The sequence below is a fragment of the Pelobates fuscus genome, chromosome 5, assembly GCF_036172605.1.
Source record: "Pelobates fuscus isolate aPelFus1 chromosome 5, aPelFus1.pri, whole genome shotgun sequence".
NCBI lineage: Eukaryota > Metazoa > Chordata > Amphibia > Anura > Pelobatidae > Pelobates > Pelobates fuscus.
Window position 1 is genome coordinate 371,438,101 of NC_086321.1, and position 26,121 is coordinate 371,464,221.

At 43.4% G+C, this 26,121-nt stretch overlaps 1 protein-coding gene across 3 annotated transcripts; it reads right to left on the bottom strand.

Annotated features, from left to right (window-relative positions):
• Window positions 1-399: 399 nt before the first annotated feature.
• On the bottom strand, window positions 400-25,440 carry SLC16A3 (solute carrier family 16 member 3). Of its 3 annotated transcripts, none has more exons than XM_063456193.1 (5): window positions 25,342-25,440; window positions 10,996-11,237; window positions 5,307-5,450; window positions 2,034-2,801; window positions 400-1,182 (listed from the first exon to the last, which is right to left on the bottom strand). In XM_063456193.1, exons 2-5 carry the CDS (start codon window positions 11,216-11,218, stop codon window positions 899-901), a joined length of 1,419 nt encoding a protein of 472 aa, XP_063312263.1. In that variant the 5' UTR covers window positions 11,219-11,237; window positions 25,342-25,440; the 3' UTR covers window positions 400-898. The 3 variants fall into 3 exon arrangements, with proteins under 3 accessions (XP_063312263.1, XP_063312262.1, XP_063312264.1); XM_063456192.1 differs by having other exon boundaries at window positions 25,333-25,440; XM_063456194.1 differs by lacking the exon at window positions 25,342-25,440 and adding an exon at window positions 25,314-25,335.
• Between the last annotated feature and the right edge of the window lie 681 nt (window positions 25,441-26,121).

Sequence of the window (26,121 nt, forward strand, 5' to 3'; positions counted from 1 at the left end):
ACCGTGCCCCTCTTACCAGACTCCTACCACCATGACCACTTCAAATCACTTTAGTGGTCAGAGTAACCCTTTAACGATCTCCAGACAGTTAATTACCTCTCCAGGTAACTAGATGCAGTCTTTGATAAGCAGCTGCCATTAGGGAAAATAAAAATAAGTGTTTAACAACATGACACTTTCATAACTCTCTCCTGTAGTGTCCAACCCAAGTGGTCATGATCTCGTTCCTTGAGTGGCATCCTTCAGACATAGACCAATATTGTTTGCGAATTTTGGCTCGACTTTCAGATAAGTATGGAAGTTGGAGTTTCCCCATCACAAAAAGCAGTTGAGAGACAATATGTTTGACGGTAACTACATAACCATAGATAAAAGTCTGGACAAACACACGTACCCAAATTTTAAAAAAATTATAGGACTATGTATTTATATTTTTACTCACTTTTCAGTACAATACCAAATAAAACTCTGAAAGATATCACAAAAAAAGTGTATAAAGTACTGTCAAATAAATATCACATAATCACACGTCATCTTTAGGACTGAAACATTAAAAGTTAAAATACTAAAAAGAAAAATGAACAAGAAAGAAATATATATAAAAAATACACACAGTCACACAATAAAAATAAAAATAAAAAGTCATTTTTTGGGGGCCTTGACCAAACCACCCCAAGAAAGTAATGATGGGCAATTTAGGTTTAAAATAAATATTTGACCACAGTAGCTTTCACGCTGTTTGCAGAAAAAAATACCTTAAATTAAAAAAAATTCAAATTAAAAAAAGTGACGCATAAGATTGTGGTTTTTGGTTTACACATTCAGTTTCTGAATACATTGCAGACAATTGGCACGGCCCTAATACTCTCTAAAATCTATTAGAACATCCTAGAAATGTTCAGACACACGTCTCTGGGTTTGTAACTACTTCGCCATTTTTCGCTTTTTCATCTTTAAGAAACTCTTCCACTTCTGCGGGTTCCACTGCGCCACTTTCCACGGCTTGATCTTCCACTTTATGCAGCTCATTAATTTCCGTAACATCCTCTTTATGCTCCAGTTCCTTGGTTTTTCTGATGCAGAAGAAGTTTCCAAATGTGAGCACCAGGGCTGACAAGACAACTTCAACGCCAGCGATGATAAACACATACATGTATTTTCCTGTTGCATCCAGAATTTTCCCTGCACATTGAACAGAAAAATAAAGTTATATGTACTGCAACAAGATCATAAAATCAAATTGTAGAAAAAATCTCCCCCAATCCCAATCAAACTGGACACCATTCATCAAGAGCAAGTATTGACCATAAAGTTCCAGGTTGTCCAACTTCACTTGGGATGGATGGCGTTTTTGATGAGCACGGTAGGAACTCATGAACACTTTTTAGTTACTAAAAAACAAATTGTAGTGGCCTGAAACCTTATCTGCAACATTCCTGAAAAGGTAGTCGATCAGTGACTATACTGATTTGAAAAAATCTCTAACATTTTTGCAAAGTTCAATTAACCTCTTTAGTCTTCACCAACAAGAAATATCAATGATTCTTCAACTGGTCGAAAGCTCAAATGGGCCATATCTAATAAATGTCCCCATTAATTTCTTGCAATTCAGACGTTACCCTGGGCTGAAATGTGTAGTGAGGGAGAAAATAAATAAATATATAAATTAGAATATATACCCTAACCTACCGTAGTGGTTTTGGTGCCAGGAGACCCTGCATTGTCTCAATATTAAAATGACAACCGTTGAATGGTTTTCTCTAACTTGCATCCCTTGGGTGCCTGTGGTCTGCCCCCAACATCAGGCTGCTTAAATTGCACCTTTATATGTACTGCAAGGATTAAATGCATCGCGATTCGCTAGCATGAAAGCCATAACATTGTGGAGACTGGACTAAGCCCTGCTCAGCCAGAGTCAGTAATGGTTATTTTAAGCAAAGTCTGAGCTGGACATCATTTTAAATATGTACAGTGCATGTACTCATGACAACATGCAAAACTCATACACAATTTGTCATTCAAAATCAGTTTACCTGCTGACGGAGGGCCAATGAGAACAGCACAAGCTTCCGCCAAGAGCACGAGTCCAATGGCACTGGAAAATTTCTGTGTACCAACAATAGCCATCAGTACTTCGAACTGCAGTGCACCCACCATCCCATATGAAATCCCAAAGAAAAGGACAAAGACAACCAGTCCACCATAAGTATCTGCCATGGAGCCACCCAGATCGGTAATTCCATTGAAAATCATGGCAAAGCCAAAAAGGTAGATGCACCGTGGCCGAACCCACTTCAGTCCTGCAATAACCCCACACGTGGGTCGTGCAAATATATCTATAAATCCAAGAATTGTAAGCAGTGCTGCTGCCTTGGTGTCTTGCGTGCCCAGATCTTTGGCATAGCTTACAACAAAGACAGGTGGCACAAAGAGTCCCAGCACCATAATCGAAGCAGCCACAGTGTAAATCAAAAACCCACGGTCCTTAAACACAGAGAAATCAAGAAGCTTTTTTGGTTTCTTGTCTTTGATTTCTTTAACTTCTTCATTTGCCTTCTTCGCTGGTTCCAGTGGCCTCATCAGAGCCCCACACACGCAGCAGTTAAGAAGAAGTCCACCCAATATCAGGAACCCGCCTCTCCAGCCAAACATATCCTGCAGGATCTGTCCCAATGGAGACAAAGCGCAGAGGAATACTGGGCTTCCGGCGGCAGCCAGTCCATTCGCCAGTGGCCGGCGTTTATCAAAGTAACGATTTAACATGATAAGGGAGGGCTGAAAGTTCAGTGCTAGGCCCAAACCTGTAACAAGACAAAACAAATTAACTTTGTTAGCACAGGAAATAGGAACTGTTAAATGTGAGAACATGACATCAAAAAACATTTCCAGAATGCTGGAATTGGGGGGTGATTTAGGTTTTAATGCATATGCATCAGAAAATATGAGTTATAAATTCCAGGTACATTAATGCCTTTGTGCCCAATGGGAGCCTTGAAGTAGGTATGGTGGACGTGAAGCATGTAAATACAGCCTAAGCACAAGGACTTGTTCGAAATGCAGTGGGGTCAGTGGGGAATCCTGCATTGGTTTCAGTAACAGGTATCTAGGAAGGTATGCTCTGCTGTGCTACAAAAAGCATACCCACCACTCTGTTCGGCGACTCAGACAAGTAAAATAGTCACGACTATTTAAAGATGAGAACAGATGAGATGCTACTGTGGTTTAAGAAATTATGGATTTTTAAAATGTAATAACTTGGAAAAAGGACGGACAGAGCCTAACAGCTGAGCTGACAGGTGTTCTATCAGATAAGAATACTTATCAGATTTCTATACGGACGTTACTTCCGGTGCACCCGCGTCACTGGAAGTGACGTGAGATCAGCTGCGCGCATGCTGATATCGGGGTATAGAATTCTGACGGAGGTGGCGCGCATCTCCAATGACGCAGGATCAGCTGCTCCTCTAATCTGAAGGTGTACAGCGTATGCGTGTGGCACACCCTCCAGATAACCCCCATTCCCGAGTATATAACCCCCATTAACCTCCCCATCACTAGTGTATCTCATATATTAACCCCCCCCCATCCCTGTGTTTTACAACATTATCCCCCCCATCCCCAGTATATAACCCCCACTAACCATTCTATATCTGAAGGATGGGCCGTGTGCATGCGCAGTACACCCTTCAGGTTAGTGGCCCAGCTGATTGCACAGCGCCCCAGTCCGAATTCTATCAGAATTCTATACCCCACACACAGGGATGGGGGGTTAATGATCCCCTATCCCCAGTAAGTAACACCCTATCCCCTGTGTGTCACACCATTTACCCCCCACCCCCAGTGTATAACCCTCGCCAACCCCTATGTGTCACAAAATTACCCCCCCCATTCCCAGTAGATAACCCCCAATAACCTCCCCATCCCTAATGTGTCACCTCCATAATCCTGCATCTCAGCTATTTCCACTGTGTTAGTGCACAGTGAAAGCTGTAGTATAGAAATCTGTTTTATGTAACGCGCGCATACGCAAATTAGAAGAGCAGCTGATCCCGGATCATTGGTGGGGGCGCGCATGCATGCAGTGACCCCCAGGATAAGCTAGTGCGCATGCGGTGACATGGGTGCACGGGAAGTGACGTATAGAAATCTGATAAGTATACTTATCTGATATAACACCGGCATTAATAACTCGCGCTGTAGTGCCCGGAGGCATATTTTATCGATTAAGCCATGGGACGGGTGCCTTGTTTAATATGACAGATACCAACTTCCTCCTAGACAACACAGACCAGCAGTCTCACGTTCTGACCAGGCTTGACCAGCTATTTGCAGATTTCTGGGCTAAGCTTCATCATCGACAACATACCCTCGTACCATGATAGCAGATACATACCCCTCCTGTGACACCAGTGCTTTCTGAGAACATTACAAGGGTATCCATGCAAGGGCGGGAAAGCCTGCTTCTACGCGATCCTGTTAGCAGCAAAAGGTGTAGGTCCTGCTGAAGCCGAGAGCTAAACCATAACTCCACGACTACCTGGGCCTACCATGGGCAAGCAGAACCTTGTGGTTCCAGCAGCTGCCACAACGACAAGTCCCTTTGTGACTGGACAGTCAACTACATATGGGCTTATGATTATTTGGCTTCTCACTATTGAGTGGGACTGTGCTCCACCATTGATGGGCATAGGTTAGCAGGAGATCCGTGCCCAGGTCTGAATCACAGACACCCCACCGCTGGAATCCATCTCCACTAGGCCATACATCTTTAGCCTAGTCCTCCAGATTTGCTAACTATAACTCTTGTTGAATGTTGTGCAAATGCCTCTAGACTGTAAACATGTTTGAGCAGGGTCCTCGTCTACCTATTGTTCCTGTGTCATATTGTCTCATTCACTGTTAAACTTCCCCCCTTTCATAAAATTGTAAAGGGTTGCGGAATAAGTTGGCGCTATATAAATGCCAATAATAATACTAATAATAACATGCTATTCTCTATTTTCTTTAGGTATAGTCTCTACGCATTGTGTTATTCTGTTTTATAACTGTGCGGTCTATCGTACATTTATTAGGTATGTATATAAGCATAATGTATATTATGCTGTATATCTCTCTATTTAGCATTTATTCTCTTGCAAGTTTGCAATACCCATGCTGTCTCTATGCACGTCAAAAATAGAAAATTATTATAAAAAAAAAAAAATTGAAAAAAGAAGCTGACACATCAATGTGATACAAAATATTTTTGCATCTGTTTACTAACACAAGGATGCAGATCATTTAATGGACACATGGAGGTAACCTACCTGTGATGACTCCGGCAGTGAGGTATATTGTAAGAATACTTGTGCAAAAAGATGCGGAAACCATCCCGAGAGAAGCAAACAGACCCCCAACCATCATTACTGGCCGGCATCCAAAACGATTTACACAGATACTGCATAGGGGACCTTCCAACAGAAAAACAAAATTAGGGTTAAACAGGGAGTGACGTGGAATCCTAGCCAGAAGCAATCTGTGTCCAGTCTGATTACAAGCTGACAAGGGTTACATCTTATGGCTGGCCACGTAGAATGAGAGTTCCATGGCACAGGATCCAGGAGCTATACAAGTGATATGCATTGAACATGCTGATTCAGCAGTAGGAACTAACAGCATTGGTGATGTGATGTCAATGCTGACATTGGTTAAGTATTTTAGGTACCACTAAATATTTGGCAATCCCAGGTTATCTGTCTCTGGTGTAGCGAGTTGGATTTAATGGCTATATTGAACTGCATTACCTGATTGACGCAGTAGGGGTCAGTGCAGAACTGCAACTGTGCAACTGAACTACATTAGCTTCCATATGAGATGTCCCAAATATTTATTGATTTGACCAGTTTTGGTGCATCAGGATGACTGTATACATCAGGTTACTATAGGTAAACAATGCATTATATCATAAATGATTTATAAGCCTGAATGCAATAAATTGCCTCCGACGATCTTAACACAAAACCCCACACCACCTTCCTATAAAAGGGATCTTTTTTTTCGTTACCAAACTGCTAGAAAACACTTTTTTAAACCTAAAAAAATCACCCCCCCCCCACCCCAAAATAATGTAACTGGTGAGTTGTGCGATGACATCTCTAAAAACAAGATGACTGTGGTGTTACACAAACACAGGATATTTATATCTTATTATCTGATGTGCGGCTAATCTCTTAATCCCCAGACACAGCACACACTTTTACCTCTAGCAATTCTATAAGTGCTTAGAAGAAACACGGGGCTTATTGTGTAAATTCAATGAATATATGCAATGCAGAGGAACCATGATTTACAAAATATATTGATCTTTAATATCATGAGCTGAACGTTACGGCTACACGACCTACAGAAAAATCGAGTTCTGCTTTCCGTTTTACAACAACATGGGCTACTAATCTCTTCTATTGGCTAAAACAAACAAACAAACCACGAAGCATTGTTTCTTATCTCCCTCTCTGCTTACCGCTAAGGCGCAAATGGCAAAGCTTATACCGGTCACATTGGTGACAGTTTATAAAATATTTATCAGCACTTTTATAATTGCGGTCAGAAACAGGAAGGTTATCCACTGCTTCCATTAGCACCATAGAGCTTACTGAATTGGCAGGATCGCTGTGCTAGCACGGATTTGCCTTCCCCCTTCTCAATGAGCTGTACTGAGAAGCATTGGATTGAGAAGCACTATGTTGGGAAGCATAGAAAAGCCTCGATCATACAGCGCTCGTGGCTTAACCACAGACTTCTAAATGAGAAGCCTCTGATTGGAAATATTTCCCGGCACATAATCAAAGTGGTTGTCAGGGAAAGAAGTGAACAATTGCAAAGACTGCAGACAAGATAGCTGCAGCTTTTGCAGGCTGTTTTACATATACCCCCAATGGATTCATTTTCTAATTGTGGTATATCTACTAAATAATGTATTTAAAAATAAATTTGGGGGCAATGGCAATGTTCCTTTAAGCAGACGTTTTCATCCGACCGGATTCTTTCTCAGTTCCCCTTTAGAAGTACAATATGTATATAATGTACACCGCATTAACACATGAAGGACAAATAAGGATTTTATTTACGTCAATCTGTTTTCTTTTGATGAAATTGAAGCTTACATCAAAATGGTTAATTTATTTTTGAGCAATTTCCTTGAAGCATCAAAGAACATGTTGAAATGCTGAATTTTATATCGTAACTCCTGCTTTTACAAAAACAGAAGTGACTCAATATCGGGTTTCTGTGCGAAGACCAGCACAAGGAATGATGTTGCCTTTGTTTAGTAATAACCGGTTAGGCTTAGAAAAGGATGTGTTCAAAAAGCAGCAATCGGGTGTTAGAGCCCTCTTTTGGTTTGGTTACAGAAATGAAAGATGATGTGAATTCATTTTTTAAAACAAAAGCTGTCAAATTTACTGAAACTCGTTTGAAATATCTTCTTTGCAGTTTAGCAGTGTTTTGTAGCCCATGGATCAGCGCAGCTAGGGGAGTGGGCCTTGACAGAGCCAGGAGGTAGGCATAACAGCCAAGGGAAGTTGAGTGACAGCTAGATAGCTGGGTGGGCCGTAGCTACGATGGGAGTATTTATACCGGTAAAGTGGCCATCTTAACCTAAACGTACCTGTCAGTTGTCCCTCCCACCCTCCCTGACTTTGGTTAGGTTATAAAAATGTTCCAGTTTTTCACAGCGGCAGGGTAGGCCAGGTTAAACCGGGGGATAGATGGAGGAGGGAGTGGGCTACCGGAGGTTTAGTGTGGCTCCGAGCCGGTCGGTGGCTCCGAACATGGGGGTGTAGCGGTGTCTTGTACACCCCTACAATTTAATCTGGTGGAAATGTGGCCATATAGGACGACGAGTTTCTGTGTAAATATGTTAATTAGATTGTTATTTATTGTTATTATTGTGGGGTCATTGCCAGGGGTATGTTATGTATATGGGGGGATGTTGGCTTTAATAATATTTGTTGGCAATGACCCTATTTGTTATTCCTTAATTAATTAATTAATTAATAATTAATAAAGCTGTGGACTAATATTTCCAATAGTATAACCTGTGTCCATGTCTTAATGGGGTTCGGGGTACGGTTAGTGCATATGCCGGTAAATCCGACTGTGCGCCTGTCAAGAACTTTATTACTTTCCTAAACACGGCAGAGTCGTGCTGTGGCTTCCCTTCTGCTGGGGATATAATCAGTTTATCATACAGCATGAAACTGATATATATATTTATTAATGATTTTTTTTTTAAAGTCAAGGTTTTATTTTTATTTTTTTTTATTTTTATAGTGTACATGATAATATACACGCCTGCAATACCACGGCAGTAATAGCAGGTGAGGGGAAACAGTTAGAATAAACAGTGTCATGATATCAGATACATTTGCATAATTTTGTAAACACTCTAACACGATAATAAAGATGATTGTTGGCAAGAAAGGGTTAATATATGAAAACATGCTAGTGTCAGAAGCCTAGGACAGTGAGCGAGACCACACACTTTAAACTTCAAGATACACTAGATTATGTGGATGTGTCTACTAAAAGTAGAGAATGCTTGGGCAAACGTGTTGAATACAGGTCTAGAACGTTATTTAGGCAGTTAGGTTGGGCGAGATATTTCTATATGTGTGCCTGAGAGTGTGTCTATCGTGTGTGGTTATGCAGAACATGTCGGGCTATGCTAAACATTGCTTTCCACTGTAGTCTGGAACTCTAGGAAAAGGTCACATTAAGCTTTAAGTGTAGTTGCCAGGAGTACGTGAGTCCACATGTCTGTGAGGTGCACATGAATACGGTGAAGAGAGGACTGGAGACGTGGGGTAATATGCGTGTGACTGTCTCTGTCATCCGACTCCCTATGCTGGAAAACCGCTGGAGCCCAGTGGTGGGCTTTGGAGGGCCGCTGCTGCACGGGTGCGGGTGTCCCTCCAGCCCCAGGCTGGTGTAGAGGTCTGCATCTCATCTCCACAAACTCGGTGACTTCCAGAGTCCAAGTTTCCTCCACCTATGGGAGTATCGTAGGGCCTGGTTGTCTGCTGCCGCTTACAGCGCAGGTGCCTCCGCAGGTGTGGGTGATGCTTCCGGGTCCTAGGTCTTGTGGCCTCCAGCCCACCCGGTGGTGGGCCATGAAGAGTAAGGGTGGTTCGGTAAACGGGTGCTGCGCCCGAGGGTGACCCCTTCGCTCCCCGCTGCATGCGACCTCGCTCACCCCTGTCTGGCTTGACTTGTGGCTTGTTCCTTGCAGCCTGTTCGCGCTTCCGGAGTCTCTCCTAGAAGCTGATAAATATTGCCTCTAAGCACTGCAGGGAGTCTGTAGCAGCACCCTGTTGGGGCCTTTGGCTTGGAAGCAGGCTGTGAGCATAAGGTGAATGAGCAGCCGTCATCTTGGGTGTGCCGCGAGAGGGCTTCGCCATGTGTGCAGTGTTCGAGGTTTAATACTCGATCCAAGCAGATTGCTCCAGACACCCAGTGCAGATCGGGATATCCCCCACCGATCCAATGGGGGCGTAGGAGACAGGAGAGCAGAGGGAAACCTGTGCAAGTTCGCGAGCGAGGAAAGCGGCTGCCTCACCCCAGCTCGAACCTCGGTAGGCCTCAGTAGATTATTCCAAGTGATAGAGACGAGTCAGGTAGCAATGAGTTCCCCTTCTTGCTGGCATAGTTTTACCAGGAGCTCAGTCTTGGCATGTCTGCTCAGCCTGGACGCTAGGCTCCGCCCCCATGAGGTTTTATTTTAAGGAGAACATACGTTACCAAAAGTTCCACATTCAATTAAGCCATAACAGTCTCAAAATTGTATCGCCTTTTTTTTTTGAACAGCTAAAACTCTTCAGTATTTTGTGCAAAAATGGATCCACTTGTGTTGAATTTAAGGATCCAAAGGATTGGTTGAATAAGAATGGGATTAAACAGCCGCTTTGTTTAGTGACCCAACAGGCAGACGTGACAATTCACACAGTCGATGCCACGACTATAACCGGAATTAGCGGTTAATTATAGCAGTTACAGTTACTATTAAAGGAAACGTTTATACAGGACAAAACACATTGACAATTACAGTATCACAGTGCTTTAACTGCAGAGAGGAAGTGAGGCTGAATTATCTTTCCTCCAGCCCTCTCAGTTACCCACCAGACCAGGCTGAGTCACATTAAGCTATAGTCATACTGGGACAGACTATATCTTGTTTAAAATGTCATCAAGTCAGTTCCTGAAAGAGAGACAAATAATGGAAGGCTCAGGAGTGTCTTAATGTATCTTAGAGTAACTTTCACAACAGGATCGCCCTAATTATACACGAAAGCAGGAACTGGAGGGAAGTTTTATTTTTGTAGCGCTACTGGTAATTAGTTTACTGGGTGGACAATTGATTATCAGCTAATTTGTAAACCCCAAAGCCTCTAGGATAAAGCCAGGATGATCCCGAGTGCGGTTATGGGAGGCTGTTTAGGTGACTTACTAATAATTTAGGTCAATGTGTCTTATTTACACAGATTGATTTCTAAACACCAGCAGCAAAGCTGGGGGAGCATGTGCACTGGGAGCCGGATGAAGGGGGGTGACTCTCTCCCGTTCTGCAGGCAAACAGCCGCGTAATGAGGAGAAGCAGGTTAGTTGGGGTTAGAGGGAGGGATGGAGTCATCTATAAAAACAATGGCAGTTGGCAACTTACAGCAAAGGAATAAACTAAAAAATGTAAGTGGGGCATTGATTGTTTCCGAGCAGTTTGGTGAGCCAAAAAGACGGACAACACAGCAAGCGCATAAAAGGAACAAATAAAGGATATAAAACAAAAACAAAAAAAGTTCGAACCTTAAAGCTCGTGTAATTGAAGAAAATGAAAAGGAAGAACAGAGAGAAATTAAAGAGAAGAGGAAAAATCCAAACCAGGGGGAGTGAATCCTACTGTGATACCAAAAGATGGTACAAACAGTTATTAAGAAGGCACAATGAGTTTCCCCTTTGACCTACCTGTTCCGTACAGCATTGCTAAGAGGATTGAAGAGATCCATGCCGTATCACTGTATCCAATTCCAAACTCCCGGATCAGCTCCTTAAAGAACACGCTGACCGCTTTGGGGAAAGCATAGGAGAATCCGGTGATAACAAAACAGCCAAACAGGACAGCCCATCCCCATCCTCCGTCAGGGGCCTTAACGCTGGACGGATTATCATCTACCACGACTGCCCCCATGGTGCATGAATCTAACCTCCTGGAAACAAATCACAAACATTAGGTCATTGCAGGGGTCAAACAAAATCAATTTCAGAGCTCAATACAAGGAGCCGTGCTGGGGGGGTATACTGCCGGTCTCCTGAGAGTAAAAGGGGTTTGATTACAAAGACGTTAAAACGGAACTGGTGCAAAGAGAACGATGTACAACAAGATATCCAAGATGTACCAGAGACAGCTCTATTTCATTAACCAAGCTTTCTGCCCCGATGAGGATATGAACTGATTGTTTTTTATAAATGGGCCAGTTTTCTCTGTTGCCTCTTTTTTAACCAACATATAAACCTCCATTTGAGGAAGTTACGGTTCCTAGATTTTATTAATTATTTGCCCTCCTCTGCTTATTTCTACTTGGCATAAAGTGACTTGCAGTAACCTTTGGATCCTAAAACAATGGTTTAGTGCTCATCACATCTGCGGAGGTTTTACACAAAGAGGACATTGAGGGGAACATTGGTTGCCCAGTGCTTTATAAACTACATTACGCTCTGCCAGTCTATGGTTAGCGATTAACGACTAATTCGTGTTTCCTAATAATATTTCTGTGTATGTCGCTAAGTAACTGCTCATTCAGCGAAGAATCAGTAGACAGGCTGCTACAGATAAATAATAAGACGGATGGCCATGCCGTGGATAAGATACCCAGGAGACGGTCGAGCATCATGGGATTAGTAGTTTGCAGAAGGTGGAGTGCTGCCAGTTCTCAGGGATAAAATTTCTACGTGGACCCTTTAAATGCCATTTGGCATCCGAGACCCCTGATCTTTCCTATTTTTAGACAGGGCACAGCCCCTCCTTTAGTGTTTTGACCTTGACATTATCAGTAGAATCTGTCAACGGTTTCTAAACACCCCAATTAGGGAAGGGCCCCCATACCTCTGAAATACTGACAGGGGAACCCAGCCACCCCTATCAGACCGTGTCTGCCCTCTTCCTGTCTGTGGGCTTAGCATAAAAGTCAGTGCACACATCCACTAAATAGGAATGGATTTCAGCCGCTGCTAGTTTAATAACCTGACAAATTCAGGCTTGTCCTTGTATCAGGACACACCTCAGTACATATTTGGCTTTTGCAAAATTGCCTCACTCTATTGTCTTCAAGAGAAAATTGATTTTAACCAACTGTGACAACCCCAGTCACCATCGTTCTATGTTTGTACAAGATAAATATATAAAGGGAAAAAAATGAATTGAAATCTAAAAACAGAGTGAAAATATCAATAAAGTGTTATTTCTCCATCTATTAGAGTCTGTCCCGTCCCTAACAACAACATGGACGACCATAGCTGGTAAGATATCAATAGTATATTCTCTCTGGTAATGCGATATTTATAGCGCTGAGAGAATTAGTAAGAATGAGGTCGCTGGGAACTGGGCTAGATCTGTATACTGTCTGCAGACATATATAACGTGCACAATGAGAATTTAAAAACCTTAATTGAAGGTACAATTTTCAAGAAGAACTGACTCTTCTATAGGCTGAGCAAAAAAAAAAAAAGGTAAACACAACATGTCATCAATTTTCTTTAATATTAAAGATTTAGCAAATTCAGTTTAAACAAGGCAAAGCCAGAGGTCCCACATTAGTAAATCTCCCCATTTTTCATTAGCAAAGTGTTTTAAATGCAAAGGACAGAACTTATCAAAATGATTGACAGCGAGCCAAGATGGCGCATCCTTTTGCAGGAGCTGTGGCTTTCTCCATTCGGTTATTTTTCTCTCCTAACAAATACATAACTGTGAATAATATGGGGATAAGTAAATAGTAAAAATCCTGGCAAGTAACAATTCTCCTTTAACCTCTTAAGGACACATGACCTGTGTGACATGTCATGATTCCCTTTTATTCGTCCAGTCGCAGACTATAACAAACGGCGTCACCACAAGATGGAGCGCGGTATAAAATGGCAACGCAATTTAGATTCTACTTTCTCCTAAATATCTCACAATAATATTGTGCACTATTTAGTAGGTTTATTTTAGCTGATTTTTGTGTCTTTAAACACATTTTCTGTTGATTATCCTCCTATATCTTTGCGCTCGTTGTTTTTACAGGAGAAGGTTTTTCTATGAACACTTCCATCTTGTGAGGGGTTTGAGAGATTGTATTTTATTAATAATGCATGCTGTTTTGTCCTTTGTGGTTCCAGAACTCCCCAGGCTCAATCACGTGTTATGTCATTCAATGAATGTTCCATATTCCAGAGTCGCCATGGATGTTCTAGCTGAAAAATTTGATTGTTTATCCGGACACCACATTTATAGAGTCCAGATCTGTACCGAGGAGCCTTTTTTTTTTCTCACTGCAGAATAGCACAAACATTTGAGAAATATGTTTTTTTTTAAACCACATCATTAACGCCTTACTGTCTCAAGCAATGGTCTAATGAGCTTCTACGTGGGAAATTTTATAGGAAGGAAACAAATAAAATAAATAGAATGTGGCTGAACCCACTACTTCAAAAAAGTAGCCCCATTTTGGAAGGTGCTCTGACAATTTTCTTCCCTTTGGTGGACATTTATATATTTTTAGTAGTTATCAGTAGCTTTATTAAGAAAAATAACAAATTGGGATATTGTGAATGAAGCTTCTCGGCCAGCTGTAATCCGAGGCAACGCATGTTAGCAATTGGTATAGAAAACAATGGGAACCTGCACTAATTGCTGCCTAATAACACCTCTAGTGGCAGTCACTCAGTCGGCAACTAGAGGTGCTTTCTGTAAACTGTGCAGCACTGACGATCAACGTCTCCACCCTCTGCATGGAGGTGCTGAACGTTCCTTACAGAGTTGCACTGATTCAATGCATCTTTATAAAGAGATGCTAATTGGTGCAGCTAATTTTTTTGCTGCGCATGCACAATAGCTTTGCAATCCTTTCCTATGGGAAACCATTGGCTGAGATGATCAGGTTTGATGAAGTGGTCTGGGTGCCAGGTCCCCCAGGTTTCAACCCTTCAGATGTAAACATAGCAGTTTCAGAGAATGCTGTGTTTACATTGAGGGTTAATCCAACCTCTAGTGACTGTCTTCCTGACAGCCGCTAGAGGTGCTTCTGCGACGCTGGATGCGAAAATCGCATCCAGCTTGCAGAACGTCCATAGGAAAACATTGAGAAATGCTTTCCTATGGACTGCTTGAATGTGCGTGCGGCTCTTGCCGCGCATGCGCATTCCGCTCCACTCGGGAACTGACGTCAGCGGGGAAGGAGAGTTCACCAGCGCCGAGGGAGCCCGGCGCTGGATTACGGTAAGTAACTGAATGGGGTTTTAACCTCTTCAGCGCCAAGGGAGGGGGACCCTGAGGGTGGGGGCTCCTAGGGATGATATAGTGTCAGGAAAATGAGTTTGTCGTTTTAGTATATAGATCTTGCCCTGAAGTCTAACAGCTCAATCGTCTGCCAGTTAGAAGTTAAATCACTTTTATTTCTGTTTATGCAGCCCTTGTCACACCTCCACTAGCTGCATAAAAAAAGTTTCATTTTAAATCAGATGTTAACTTGCTTAATAAGTTATCTCCTGCTCTGTAAATTGAACATTAATCACACACAGGAGGATCATGCACAGTCTAACAAGCTATTAACAAAGGAGATATACAAAATTCTAAATGAAACAGAATGTGCAATAAAGGACGTTTAATCATTAGAGCTCTCTGTACAGGAAGATGCACAAGATACATACAGGGAGGTGTGACTAGGGCTGTATAAACAAATTGATTTAACTCCTAAATGACAGATAATTGAGCGGTGAGACTGCAGAAGCATCATCTATACACCAAAACCTACAGTGCCTATAGCAGGGGTGCTCAAAAGGTAGATCCCCATATGTTGGAGAACTACAACTCCCATAATGCATTGCATGCCTTTAGAATGACAAAGCATCATGGAAGCTGTAGTTTTAAAACATCTGGGGATCTACCTTTTGGGCACCCCTGGCCTATAGCATTCATTTAAAGGAGCACTATAGTGTCAGGAAAACAAACCCATTTTCCTGGCACTATAGGGTTATTGGGTCCCCCCCTCCCTCATTGCCCCCTCCCGCTGGGCTGAAGGGGTTAAAACCCCTTCAGCCACTTACCTTAATCCAGCACTGGGCTCCCTCGGCGCTGGTGACTTCTCCTCCCCCTGTCAACTTCAGCTCCCGAGTGGAGCCGAATGCGCATGCGCGGTCAGAGCCGTGCGCACTTTCAAACCGCCCATAGGAAAGCATTACTCAATGATTTCCTATGGGGATCTGAACTCACAATGCGTGAGTTCAATGCGATTTTCACACTGAGAATCGCAGAAACGCATCAAGTGGCTGTCAGGGAGATAGCCACTAGGGCTGGATTAACCCTCCATGTAAACATAGCAGTTTCTCTAAAACTGCTATGTTTACAGCTGCAGGGTTAAAACTAGGGGGACCTGGCACCCAGACCACTTCATTGAGCTGAAGTGGTCTGGGTGCCTATAGTGGTCCCTTAATCTACAGGGAGTGCAGAATTATTAGGCAAGTTGTATTTTTGAGGATTAATTTTATTACTGAACAACAACCATGTTCTCAATGAACCCAAAAAACTCATTAATATCAAAGCTGAATATTTTTGGAAGTAGTTTTTAGTTTGTTTTTAGTTTTAGCTATTTTAGGGGGATATCTGTGTGTGCAGGTGACTATTACTGTGCATAATTATTAGGCAACTTAACAAAAAACAAATATATACCCATTTCAATTATTTATTTTTACCAGTGAAACCAATATAACATCTCAACATTCACAAATATACATTTCTGACATTCAAAAACAAAACAAAAACAAATCAGTGACCAATATAGCCACCTTTCTTTGCAAGTACAGTCTAATCCATGGATTCTGTCAGTGTTTTGATCTGTTCACCATCAACATTGCGTGCAGAAGTAACCACAGCCTCCCAGACACTGTTCAGAGAGGTGTACTGTTTTCCCTCCTTGTAAATCTCACATTTGATGATGGACCACAGGTTCTCAATGGGGTTCAGATCAGGTGAACAAGGAGGCCATGTCATTAGATTTTCTTCTTTTATACCCTTTCTTGCCAGCCACGCTGTGGAGTACTTGGACGCGTGTGATGGAGCATTGTCCTGCATGAAAATCATGTTTTTCTTGAAGGATGCAGACTTCTTCCTGTACCACTGCTTGAAGAAGGTGTCTTCCAGAAACTGGCAGTAGGACTGGGAGTTGAGATTGACTCCATCCTCAAGCCGAAAAGGCCCCACAAGCTCATCTTTGATGATACCAGCCCAAACCAGTACTCCACCTCCACCTTGCTGGCGTCTGAGTCGGACTGGAGCTCTCTGCCCTTTACCAATCCAGCCACGGGCCCATCCATCTGGCCCATCAAGACTCACTCTCATTTCATCAGTCCATAAAACCTTAGAAAAATCAGTCTTGAGATATTTCTTGGCCCAGTCTTGACGTTTCAGCTTGTGTGTCTTGTTCAGTGGTGGTCGTCTTTCAGCCTTTCTTACCTTGGCCATGTCTATTGCACACCTTGTGCTTTTGGGCACTCCAGTGATGTTGCAGCTCTGAAATATGGCCAAACTGGTGGCAAGTGGCATCTTGGCAGCTGCACGCTTGACTTTTCTCAGTTCATGGGCAGTTATTTTGCGCCTTGGTTTTTCCACACGCTTCTTGCGACCCTGTTGACTATTTTGAATGAAATGCTTGATTGTTCGATGATCACGCTTCAGAAGCTTTGCAATTTTAAGAGTGCTGCATCCCTCTGCAAGATATCTCACTATTTTTGACTTTTCTGAGCCTGTCAAGTCCTTCTTTTGACATTTTGCCAAAGGAAAGGAAGTTGCCTAATAATTATGCACACCTGATATAGGGTGTTGATGTCATTAGACCACACCCCTTCTCATTACAGAGATGCACATCACCTAATATGCTTAATTGGTAGTAGGCTTTCGAGCCTATACAGCTTGGAGTAAGACAACATGCATAAAGAGGATGATGTGGTCAAAATACTCATTTGCCTAATAATTCTGCACTCCCTGTAGATCTAAAAATGTGGACACATCTGTATGTTTTCAGAAAATGGGGAAAAAAAAACACGGACAGGTAGTCTAAGATGCAGATTGCTTCTGTTCTTTTACATGTTACATCACCTATAACCACAGCATGGTGAATCTGAGGTCAAACCGCTCCCTTCCATTGCCTAAAGCAAGGGGAACAGCTAAATAGAACAGGGTGTGAACGCAAGGCGATTCTGGCGTAACATTCAGCTTCTTTTCTTAGAAACCCCATGTCGACACCACAAATAAAAATAATTAATACATTAAAAAAAATAACCACAAATGATCCTTCATGTCTGCTAGAATGAAAATATAAAATATATAACTTTTGCAGTTTCTACAGCGAGGCCTTTTAAAAGAGGGAGATGCAATATTTACAGGTGACGGTGCTTGGAGTGTCCCTTTAAGTATATACTGCCCTGGAATCTCCTTGTTAACGGATTATAAATTGTATAAAAATGGCGTAATCACAAGGTTTATTTTAGTGTGCTGCACTGTATGTGTTGCCAGCAGTCTACTCAGTGTGCCCCAGGACTGTCAGCACAATCCCTACACTTCAGATCCAGATACACGCATTGATTCAGAGACAGGCAGATAAATGCCTCTGGCTGGAGGGGAAGGCACGTGATGTATGACAATAAATCATAAACAGAGCTCATTGCCAGGCCTACATGCCAGGAGAACGCTATACAGCTGCCAAGGAGACACCGGCACAGTGCAGTCCAGGAATGGCTAGCAGGCTGTTGCTATGAGACAATACAAGAATAGTGCGTACCTTTCTCACACAGTATTGTGAATGGGAAGCTAGTGTTTGGCTGAGAGTACCATCTGATGCTCTAAATCCATCATCAGCGCCCAGTCCGATGATTCATAACTGAAACCGAGGACTCGGCCAGAAGACGAGGTGCTAAGTAGACGGACAACGTCTACACAACTTTAAGGTTAAAAAATGTTAAATTCGGTTTCAATTCTTAAGGAAAGACAGCTCCCAGGACGGTCAGACACCATAACAACATCATTGAATATGTTTCTCAAAGAAGCATTGGATTCAATGCTTCTCTGAGAAACACATTCTACCAGCGGACCGCTGTAGTTGCCGCGAATGCTAAGCATGTCCCATTGTGTGCTATGGGAAGCATTGTATTGGAACTGAGACCAGCATTGGGCAACTTTTTAATTTATTTTTTTAAACAAAAAATCTAAATTAGAAAGCGCAACAGGTAATATAGCTACAATATACCATAATAAAATTAGCAATAAGAAAATAAGAAGCTATACATATTATGAACTGACACAATGTATAAAAAAATGTAAGCGCTTAGAAGATGAACCACCAATACTTTGGAGTAATATTATTTTGATAATACGGATTATTTAAGTCCTTGTACCTTTGTCCACTTTCTCGAAGATGGGTTTAAGTAGAATCAGGTATTTAGTATCCACTTCCTGATCGTATACAGTGTAAAATGCATACTCAATACCCGATTCTACTTGAACCCATCTTTGAGAAAGGGGACTAAGGAATAAGGATCACTAACATGTATCCCTGACCTTATAGTGTTAACACCACCATTTAACCCCCCTGGGCCCCTAATGCCTCCATAAATATAGCAAAATCTTACTGTATTCAAGCCTGAAGCTGTAACTCTGCATGCTGTTAGACTCAGAAAAACAAGCAGTCTGCTGACATCATCAGAAGTGGTAGTCTGATCCAATCACAGTGCTTCCCCATAGGATTGGCTGAGACTGACTAGGGGCAGATCAGGGGCAGAGCCAGCATGATTCAAACACAGCCCTGGCCAATCAGCATCTCCTCATAGAGATGAATTGAATCAATGTATCTATGAGGAAAGTTCAGTGTCTGCATGCAGAGGGAGGAGATACTGAATGTTTGGATGCATTTTAGGCAGCCATGAACCAGGAAGGATCTTTAACAGCTATCTGAGGAGTGGCCAGTGAAGTTATCACTAGGCTGTAATGTAAACACTGCATTTTCTCTGAAAAGACAGTGTTTACAGCAAAAAGTCTGAAGGAAATGATTCTACTCACCAGAACAAATTCAATAAGCTGTAGTTGTTCTGGTGACTATAGTGTCCCTTTAAATAATACGTATTATCAAAATAATATTACCCAATGGTATTTGAGGATCATCTTCTAAGCGCTTACATTTTGTTTTTTTAAATTGGCGTTTGAATGAGGGCCTTAGTGATATAAACCATATAGGAACACTCCAACCTTAGTAACAAAACACATTGCAGAGAATTAACCCACGCAGGAAACCCACCCACAACCCAAACACCCCTAGCAAACACAGAGCCCCCCCAAACCATACACCCATAGCAAACACAGAGCCCCACAAACCACACACCCCTAGCAAACAGAGAACCCCCCCAAACGACACACCCCTAGCAAACACAGAGCCCCCCCAAACCACACACCCCTAGCAAACACAGAGCCCCACAAACCACACACCCCTTGCAAACAGAGAACCCCACAAACGAGACACCCCTTGCAAACACAGAGCCCCCCAAAACATCTTCTCATCACACACTGAGCCCCCCAAAACACCTTCCCATCACACACATAGAGCCCTCCAACCCACACCCCCAGCACACACAGAGCCTCCCAACCCACACCCCCCCCCCCCCCGCACCAGGGCCGGATTAACATAGGGGCTGATGGAGCTGCAGCTCCAGGCCCAGACCCATGGAAGAGGCCCATTGATTTAAAAAAAATATATATCTTTTTTTTTTTTTTTTTTTTAAACACACACACTACTCTTAGGGTTGCCAGATATTTCTCATGTATTTCTTATGGGTGCCTGGTATTTCTCAGGTATTTGAGGCTGCCTATCGGGTGCCGGTGTTGCAGTAATACCGACAATACAAATGTCTGTCTCAGTATAAACAGAGATTATTCTGCAATACCAGCACCGGCCAGTAGGGGTCGCTGTTTGTGTGGAGAGAGGCAGGGATAAGAAGCTACAGAATCTCCCTCCCTGCCTCTCTCTACACACTGATCCGCGGAGGAGCAGCTCTGCACAGAGAGTCCAGACAGCAGCTTTGAGCCTGCTAGACATGGGGACGGTGAGAGACATGGGGACGCTGAGACATTGGGACACTGGGAGACATAGGGACACTGAGGAACATGGGGACCCTGAGACACTAGGGACACAGTGGCCCCATGTCTCCCAGTGGCCCCTATTCTCTCAGTGTCCCCATGTCTCTCAGTGTCCCTGGTGTCTGTGTCCCTAGTCTCCCAGAGTCTCCTAGTCTCCCAGAGTCCCCGAGTCTCTCCCAGTGTCTCAATGTCTCTAAGTGTCCCCTAGTGTCCTAGTGACATCAGAACACTTTGAGACATGGGGACACAGACTCTAAGGGACACTGGGAGACATGGGGAAACAAACACTAGGGGACACTGGGCGACATGGGGACACTGAGACACTAGGGGACACAGAAACATGGGGACACTGAGAGACACAGGGAGACATGGGGCGCTCCCAGTGTCCCCATGTCTCCCAGCCAGTGTCCCTAGTATCTCAGTATCCCAATGTCTCCCAGTGTCCCTGGTGTCTCTCAATGTCCATTGTGTGCCAGTGTCCCTAGTGTCTCAGTGTTTTCTTGTCTCCCGAAGTCCCCTAGTCTCCCAGTGTCTTCGTGTCCCCTAGTATAAAATAAAAAAATCTCAGGCACTCACTGTGATAAATTTAAGCAAGTTTATTGGACACCGCAATGTTTTGACCTGTACCCAGGTCTTTATCAAGTCTCCAATGTGCCCTATGTATCACAGTATCCCCTGTGTATCAGAGTGTCTCAGTGCTCCATGTATCCCAGTGTCCCTGGTGTCTCTCAGTGTCTCAGTGTCCCCTAGTCTCTCAGAATACCTTAGTCTCTCAGTGTCCCCATGTCTCACAGTGCCCCCAAGTGTCTCAGTGTCCCCTAGTATAAAATAAATAAATCTCAGGCACTCACTGTGATAGATTTAAGCAGGTTTATTGGACACCGCAAAATTCTGACCTGTACCCAGGTCTTTATCAAGTCTACAGCGTCCCCTATGTATCACAGTGTCTCAGTGCCCCATGTCTTCCATTGTCCCCTCATGTCTCAAAGTCAACCCAGTGTCCCCATGTCTCCCAGTATCCCCAGGTCTCCCAGTGTTCCCTAGTATCTCAGTGTCCCCATGCCTCCCAATGTCCCAATGTCTCGCAATGTCCCCTAGTGTCCTAGTGACATGGGGACACTGGGATACACGGGGACACAGATATGCCCCCATTTTTGTGTATGTTCGCCCTTTTCAGCAGTTCTGGTTATGTGATTTGTGTCAGTGGCCCACCCTTTTACCCCACCCATAGACTTCCTGATTTACTGGACACTGCTGTTAGGGGGTACGGGTTTACTTGAAAGATGGAAGCGTGAGATTAGCATAGGGTATGTGTGTTCTCATAGCTGCATCATATGAGTTTCCCTCCAGCACCATCTCCATCAGATACATGATGCTTAGGAGGTAGGACTGTTTTAGTGTTTTTGGTCAATACGATTTTGTAATTAGGCCCATCCTGGTCAGCACCAGGCCCACTGGGCTCTTAATCTGGCCCAGCCCAGCACACATAGAGCCCTCTAACCCACACAACCCCTGCACACACAGAGTCCCCCAACCCACACCCCTAGCACACACAGAACCCCCCAACCCACACCCCTAGCACACACAGAACCCCCCAACCCACACACCCCTAGCACACACAGAACCCCACAAAACACACATACAAAGCCTGCCAAAACATACAGAGCCCCCCAACCCACACACTCCCAGCACACACAGAGCCCCCCCAAACAGGACACACAGGACACTCCAACCTTAGTAAGAAAACACAGTTTTAATGCTGCTGTGACAAAATCTGGGTGACAGGACTTTAATGCCAATATGGGAACACTTAATGGAGCATATCAATATAACTTGTCAGATAACTTTATATCAATCAACTTTATTTATCTGATTTATTAGCTGCACATCAATATTATCTATAATAACTATATGTTTGCAGCCAGTACATCATTGAAAAGTTAGGGTATTTATTTTTTTCCCCTTTAATTCCGTGTCCCTGCTGATGACCTGACTGACCCCGGTGACCGACCACAAACTAAAACTGTTCTATTATTATCCCTCCCCGAAGCCCTCTCGTCCCATGTCAGGAAAGCTTCTTGTTCAGGGACAGGGAACGCGTTCTCTCGCTGACATTTACACCTCTAGGTCGAAATCATTTCTAAAAGCAAGGACCATAAATAACCTGAGCCGAATAATGCCAAGAGCTACCCTATTTTTGGACAGTTGCCCTTTAGAGTAAAAGCTTGCCTGAGTTTTCTTACAAATCCCATTTTGTATGTATGCGCCATCGTTATATTGAATGATTTATACAGAAAACAATTATCTCAACAGCAGGATCCATCCCACCTGTACTGGAGGGTTAGTCCATGCACCCACCACCCTTTCTGCAGGGCAATAATTATCCTGTCGTACATATACTACTATACAAGTATATATACTACTATACAAGTAGAGTTTTAGGGGCAACACATAGGTAGCAAGAAACCCTATTAAAAGGATGAAGATGTTTAGAATTCAATTCTCTCCCCGCCCCCCCTACTTCCCCCCCCCCATTCCTTCTATTTATAAAAATCCCTAAAATATATCATTGCCAATAGGCTGAAGAGCAAGAAACCCTATTAAAAGGATGAAGATATTTAGAATTCAATTCCCCCCCCCCCCCCTCCCCATTCCTTCTATTTATAAAAATCCCTAAAATCTATCATTGCCAATAGGCTGAAAAAAAGCTACATTCTCGTACTCTGCCATCTGACATAACACATGCCAACTACCTTGTATATTCTTAACACTTCCCAGTTTATTGGACTACTTTTGTTAAATCTCCCTAAATATTACTAGACAGCCAGTCTTCTCTGGGCCGCAAGTCTTTCAGGCTTTCAAATTTGACCAATCTTAATCTGTCAAAATTACCTGCTTCTTAATAAATCATAACCACCTGGACTAGGAGTCTATAGACCTTGTGACGGCATCGAACATACTGCACATTTACAGTCAGCAGCTCTAAAGAGCTTGGGCTGTGCCAAATGAGGCAGACATTCCGTGACTCCGGAATTCTAAGAACTATTTTATAGAATGTTATGATCTACAGCATAGAACACACTGTCATAATGACATGTTCGTTGTCTATGGCCAACATATTTTTACGTTATTCCTTAAAAGTGCATATTACGCTTCTGTAGTAATCTCAATTAAACCCGTTAAGTCTGATCAGTAAATGGTGGAGTTAATGAAAATAAAATAAAATTAAAATAAAATAAAACACAAACGATAATACAAAGGTAAGACAAACAATCCAGCCAGGATAACAGATGTCTGTACTACGCTAGCCAGCATTAGAAGGCCAGATATTAACCCTGCTACCACCTGTTTTGTGGGGGAGGGTTTGGGCAGGGCAGGAAGGCACAACAGGAGCAATAAGATGGCAATTTAGAGATTGATTTCCCCTTAAAATTCTATTCAGAATGTTATGCCTGGTGACCCTGTTGAATGATCTAATAATTGGCACTGGTGGTACCAGTAGGTTTCCCATTTCCAAGCATGTCCAGGGGATATTATTACATTTTTATAATTGATTTCAAAGAGGACAGAATCTACAACCAGAAAGAAATGGACTAGCATATAAATGGGTGCCTTAACCAACAGTTTCCAGGGGAAATAGGATTTATTTTGATGAGCAAAAGAGATAGACCACAGAAAATATCATGCTCTATAAAAAATTACTGAAAGATATAAACCAGAAAAAAGTATGTTGCTATCATAAATTGATATCACTGAACATTCGGGAATAAAGATACAAAGTTTTAAAATAGAACGTACAAACCCCCAGCCATAGATAAAGCATCACAGCTATCAATATACACTGTACAGCTTACTATGAATGAGAGACATTGCAGATAATTAACCCAAGCAGGAAACCCATAACCCACACAACCCAAGCAAACACAGAGCCCCCCCTCAAACCACACACCCCTGGCAAACACAGAGCCCCCCAAACCAGACACCCCTAGCAAACATAGAGCCCCCCAAACCAGACACCTCTAGCAAACACAGAGCCCCCCCAAAACATCTTCTCATCACACACACAGAGCCCCCCAACCCACGCACCCCTAGCACACACAGAGCCCCCCAACCCACACACCCCCAGCCCACACACCCCTAGCAAACACATAGCCCCCAAACCAGAAACCCCTAGCAAACACAGAGCCCCCCAAACCAGACACCTCTATCAAACACAGAGCCCCCCCTCAAACCACACACCCCTAGCAAACACAGAGCTCCCCAAACCAGACACCCCTAGCAAACACAGAGCCCCCCAAACCAGACACCTCTAGCAAACACAGAGCCCCCCCCAAAACATCTTCTCATCACACACACAGAGCCCCCCAACCCACACACCCCTAGCACACACAGAGCCCCCCAACCCACACACCCCCAGCACACACAGAGCCCCCCAACCCACACACCCCCAACACACACAGAGCCCCCCAACCCACACACCACCAGCACACACAGAGCCCCCCCAAAAACACACACACAGAACAGAACATGTACATGGGAAAGAGCAGTGTCAGATACCCTCCAACCCCAGTACCCCAATAACATGGTCCGGTATCCCCAATAACTGAGCCAGGTACCCTAATTAACATAGCACGGTACCCCCAATAACTGAGCCAGGAACCCCTATTACCATAGCCCGGTACCCCAATAACTGAGCCCGGTACCCCAATAACTGAGCCCGGTACCCTAATTAACATAACACGGTACCCCAATAACTGAGCCCGGTACCCCAATAACTGAGCCAGGTACCCCTATTAACATAGCCCGGTACCCCAATAACTGAGCCCGGTACCCCTATTAACATAGCCCGGTACCCAATAACTGAGCCCGGTACCCCAATAACTGAGCCCGGTACCCGCTGCTGTACCTCTCCCAGAGCCCGGTACCTGCTGCACCTATAGCCGCTCTCAGCCTCCTCTCTCTCTCTCTCTCTCTCTCTCTGTCTCTCTGTCACTGTGTAAAGGCTGCGGCTCGGGATCTCTGCACGTCCTCCAGTGACGCAGCAATCAGAGGGGAAACTGAAGGTCATGGAGTGACAGCATCTTCACACACACACACACACACACACACACACACACACACACACACACACACACACACACACACACACACACACACACACACACACACACACACACACACACACACACACACACACACACACACACACACACACACACACACACACACACACCATGTACACACAACACACACACACCCACCATACACACACACACACACAGTATGTACACACAACATATATACACACACACACAGCATGTACACACAACATATATATATACACACACACACACACACAGCATGTACACACAACATATACACACACACACACAGCATGTACACACAACATATATATACACACACACAGCATGTACACACAACATATATATATATACACACACACACACACACACACACACACACACAGTAGGTACACCCAATATATATATATATACACACACACACACACACACAGCATGTACACACAACATATACACACACACACAGTATGTACACCCAATATATATACACACACACAGCATGTACACACAACATATATACACACACACACACAGCATGTACACACAACATACACACACAGCATGTACACACAACATATATACATACACAGTATATACACACAACATATATAC

Bases quoted from the DNA above. Each gene is read 5' to 3' on its own strand.
- SLC16A3 (XM_063456193.1), bottom strand. From the start codon at position 11,218: ATGGGGGCAGTCGTGGTAGATGATAATCCGTCCAGCGTTAAGGCCCCT. The intron at 5,451-10,995 runs GTAGGTCAAAGG...TTCTGTTGGAAG, and splicing joins AGCAATGCTGTACGGAACAG to GTCCCCTATGCAGTATCTGT. The intron at 1,183-2,033 runs GTAAACTGATTT...TTCAATGTGCAG, and splicing joins CATTGGCCCTCCGTCAGCAG to GGAAAATTCTGGATGCAACA.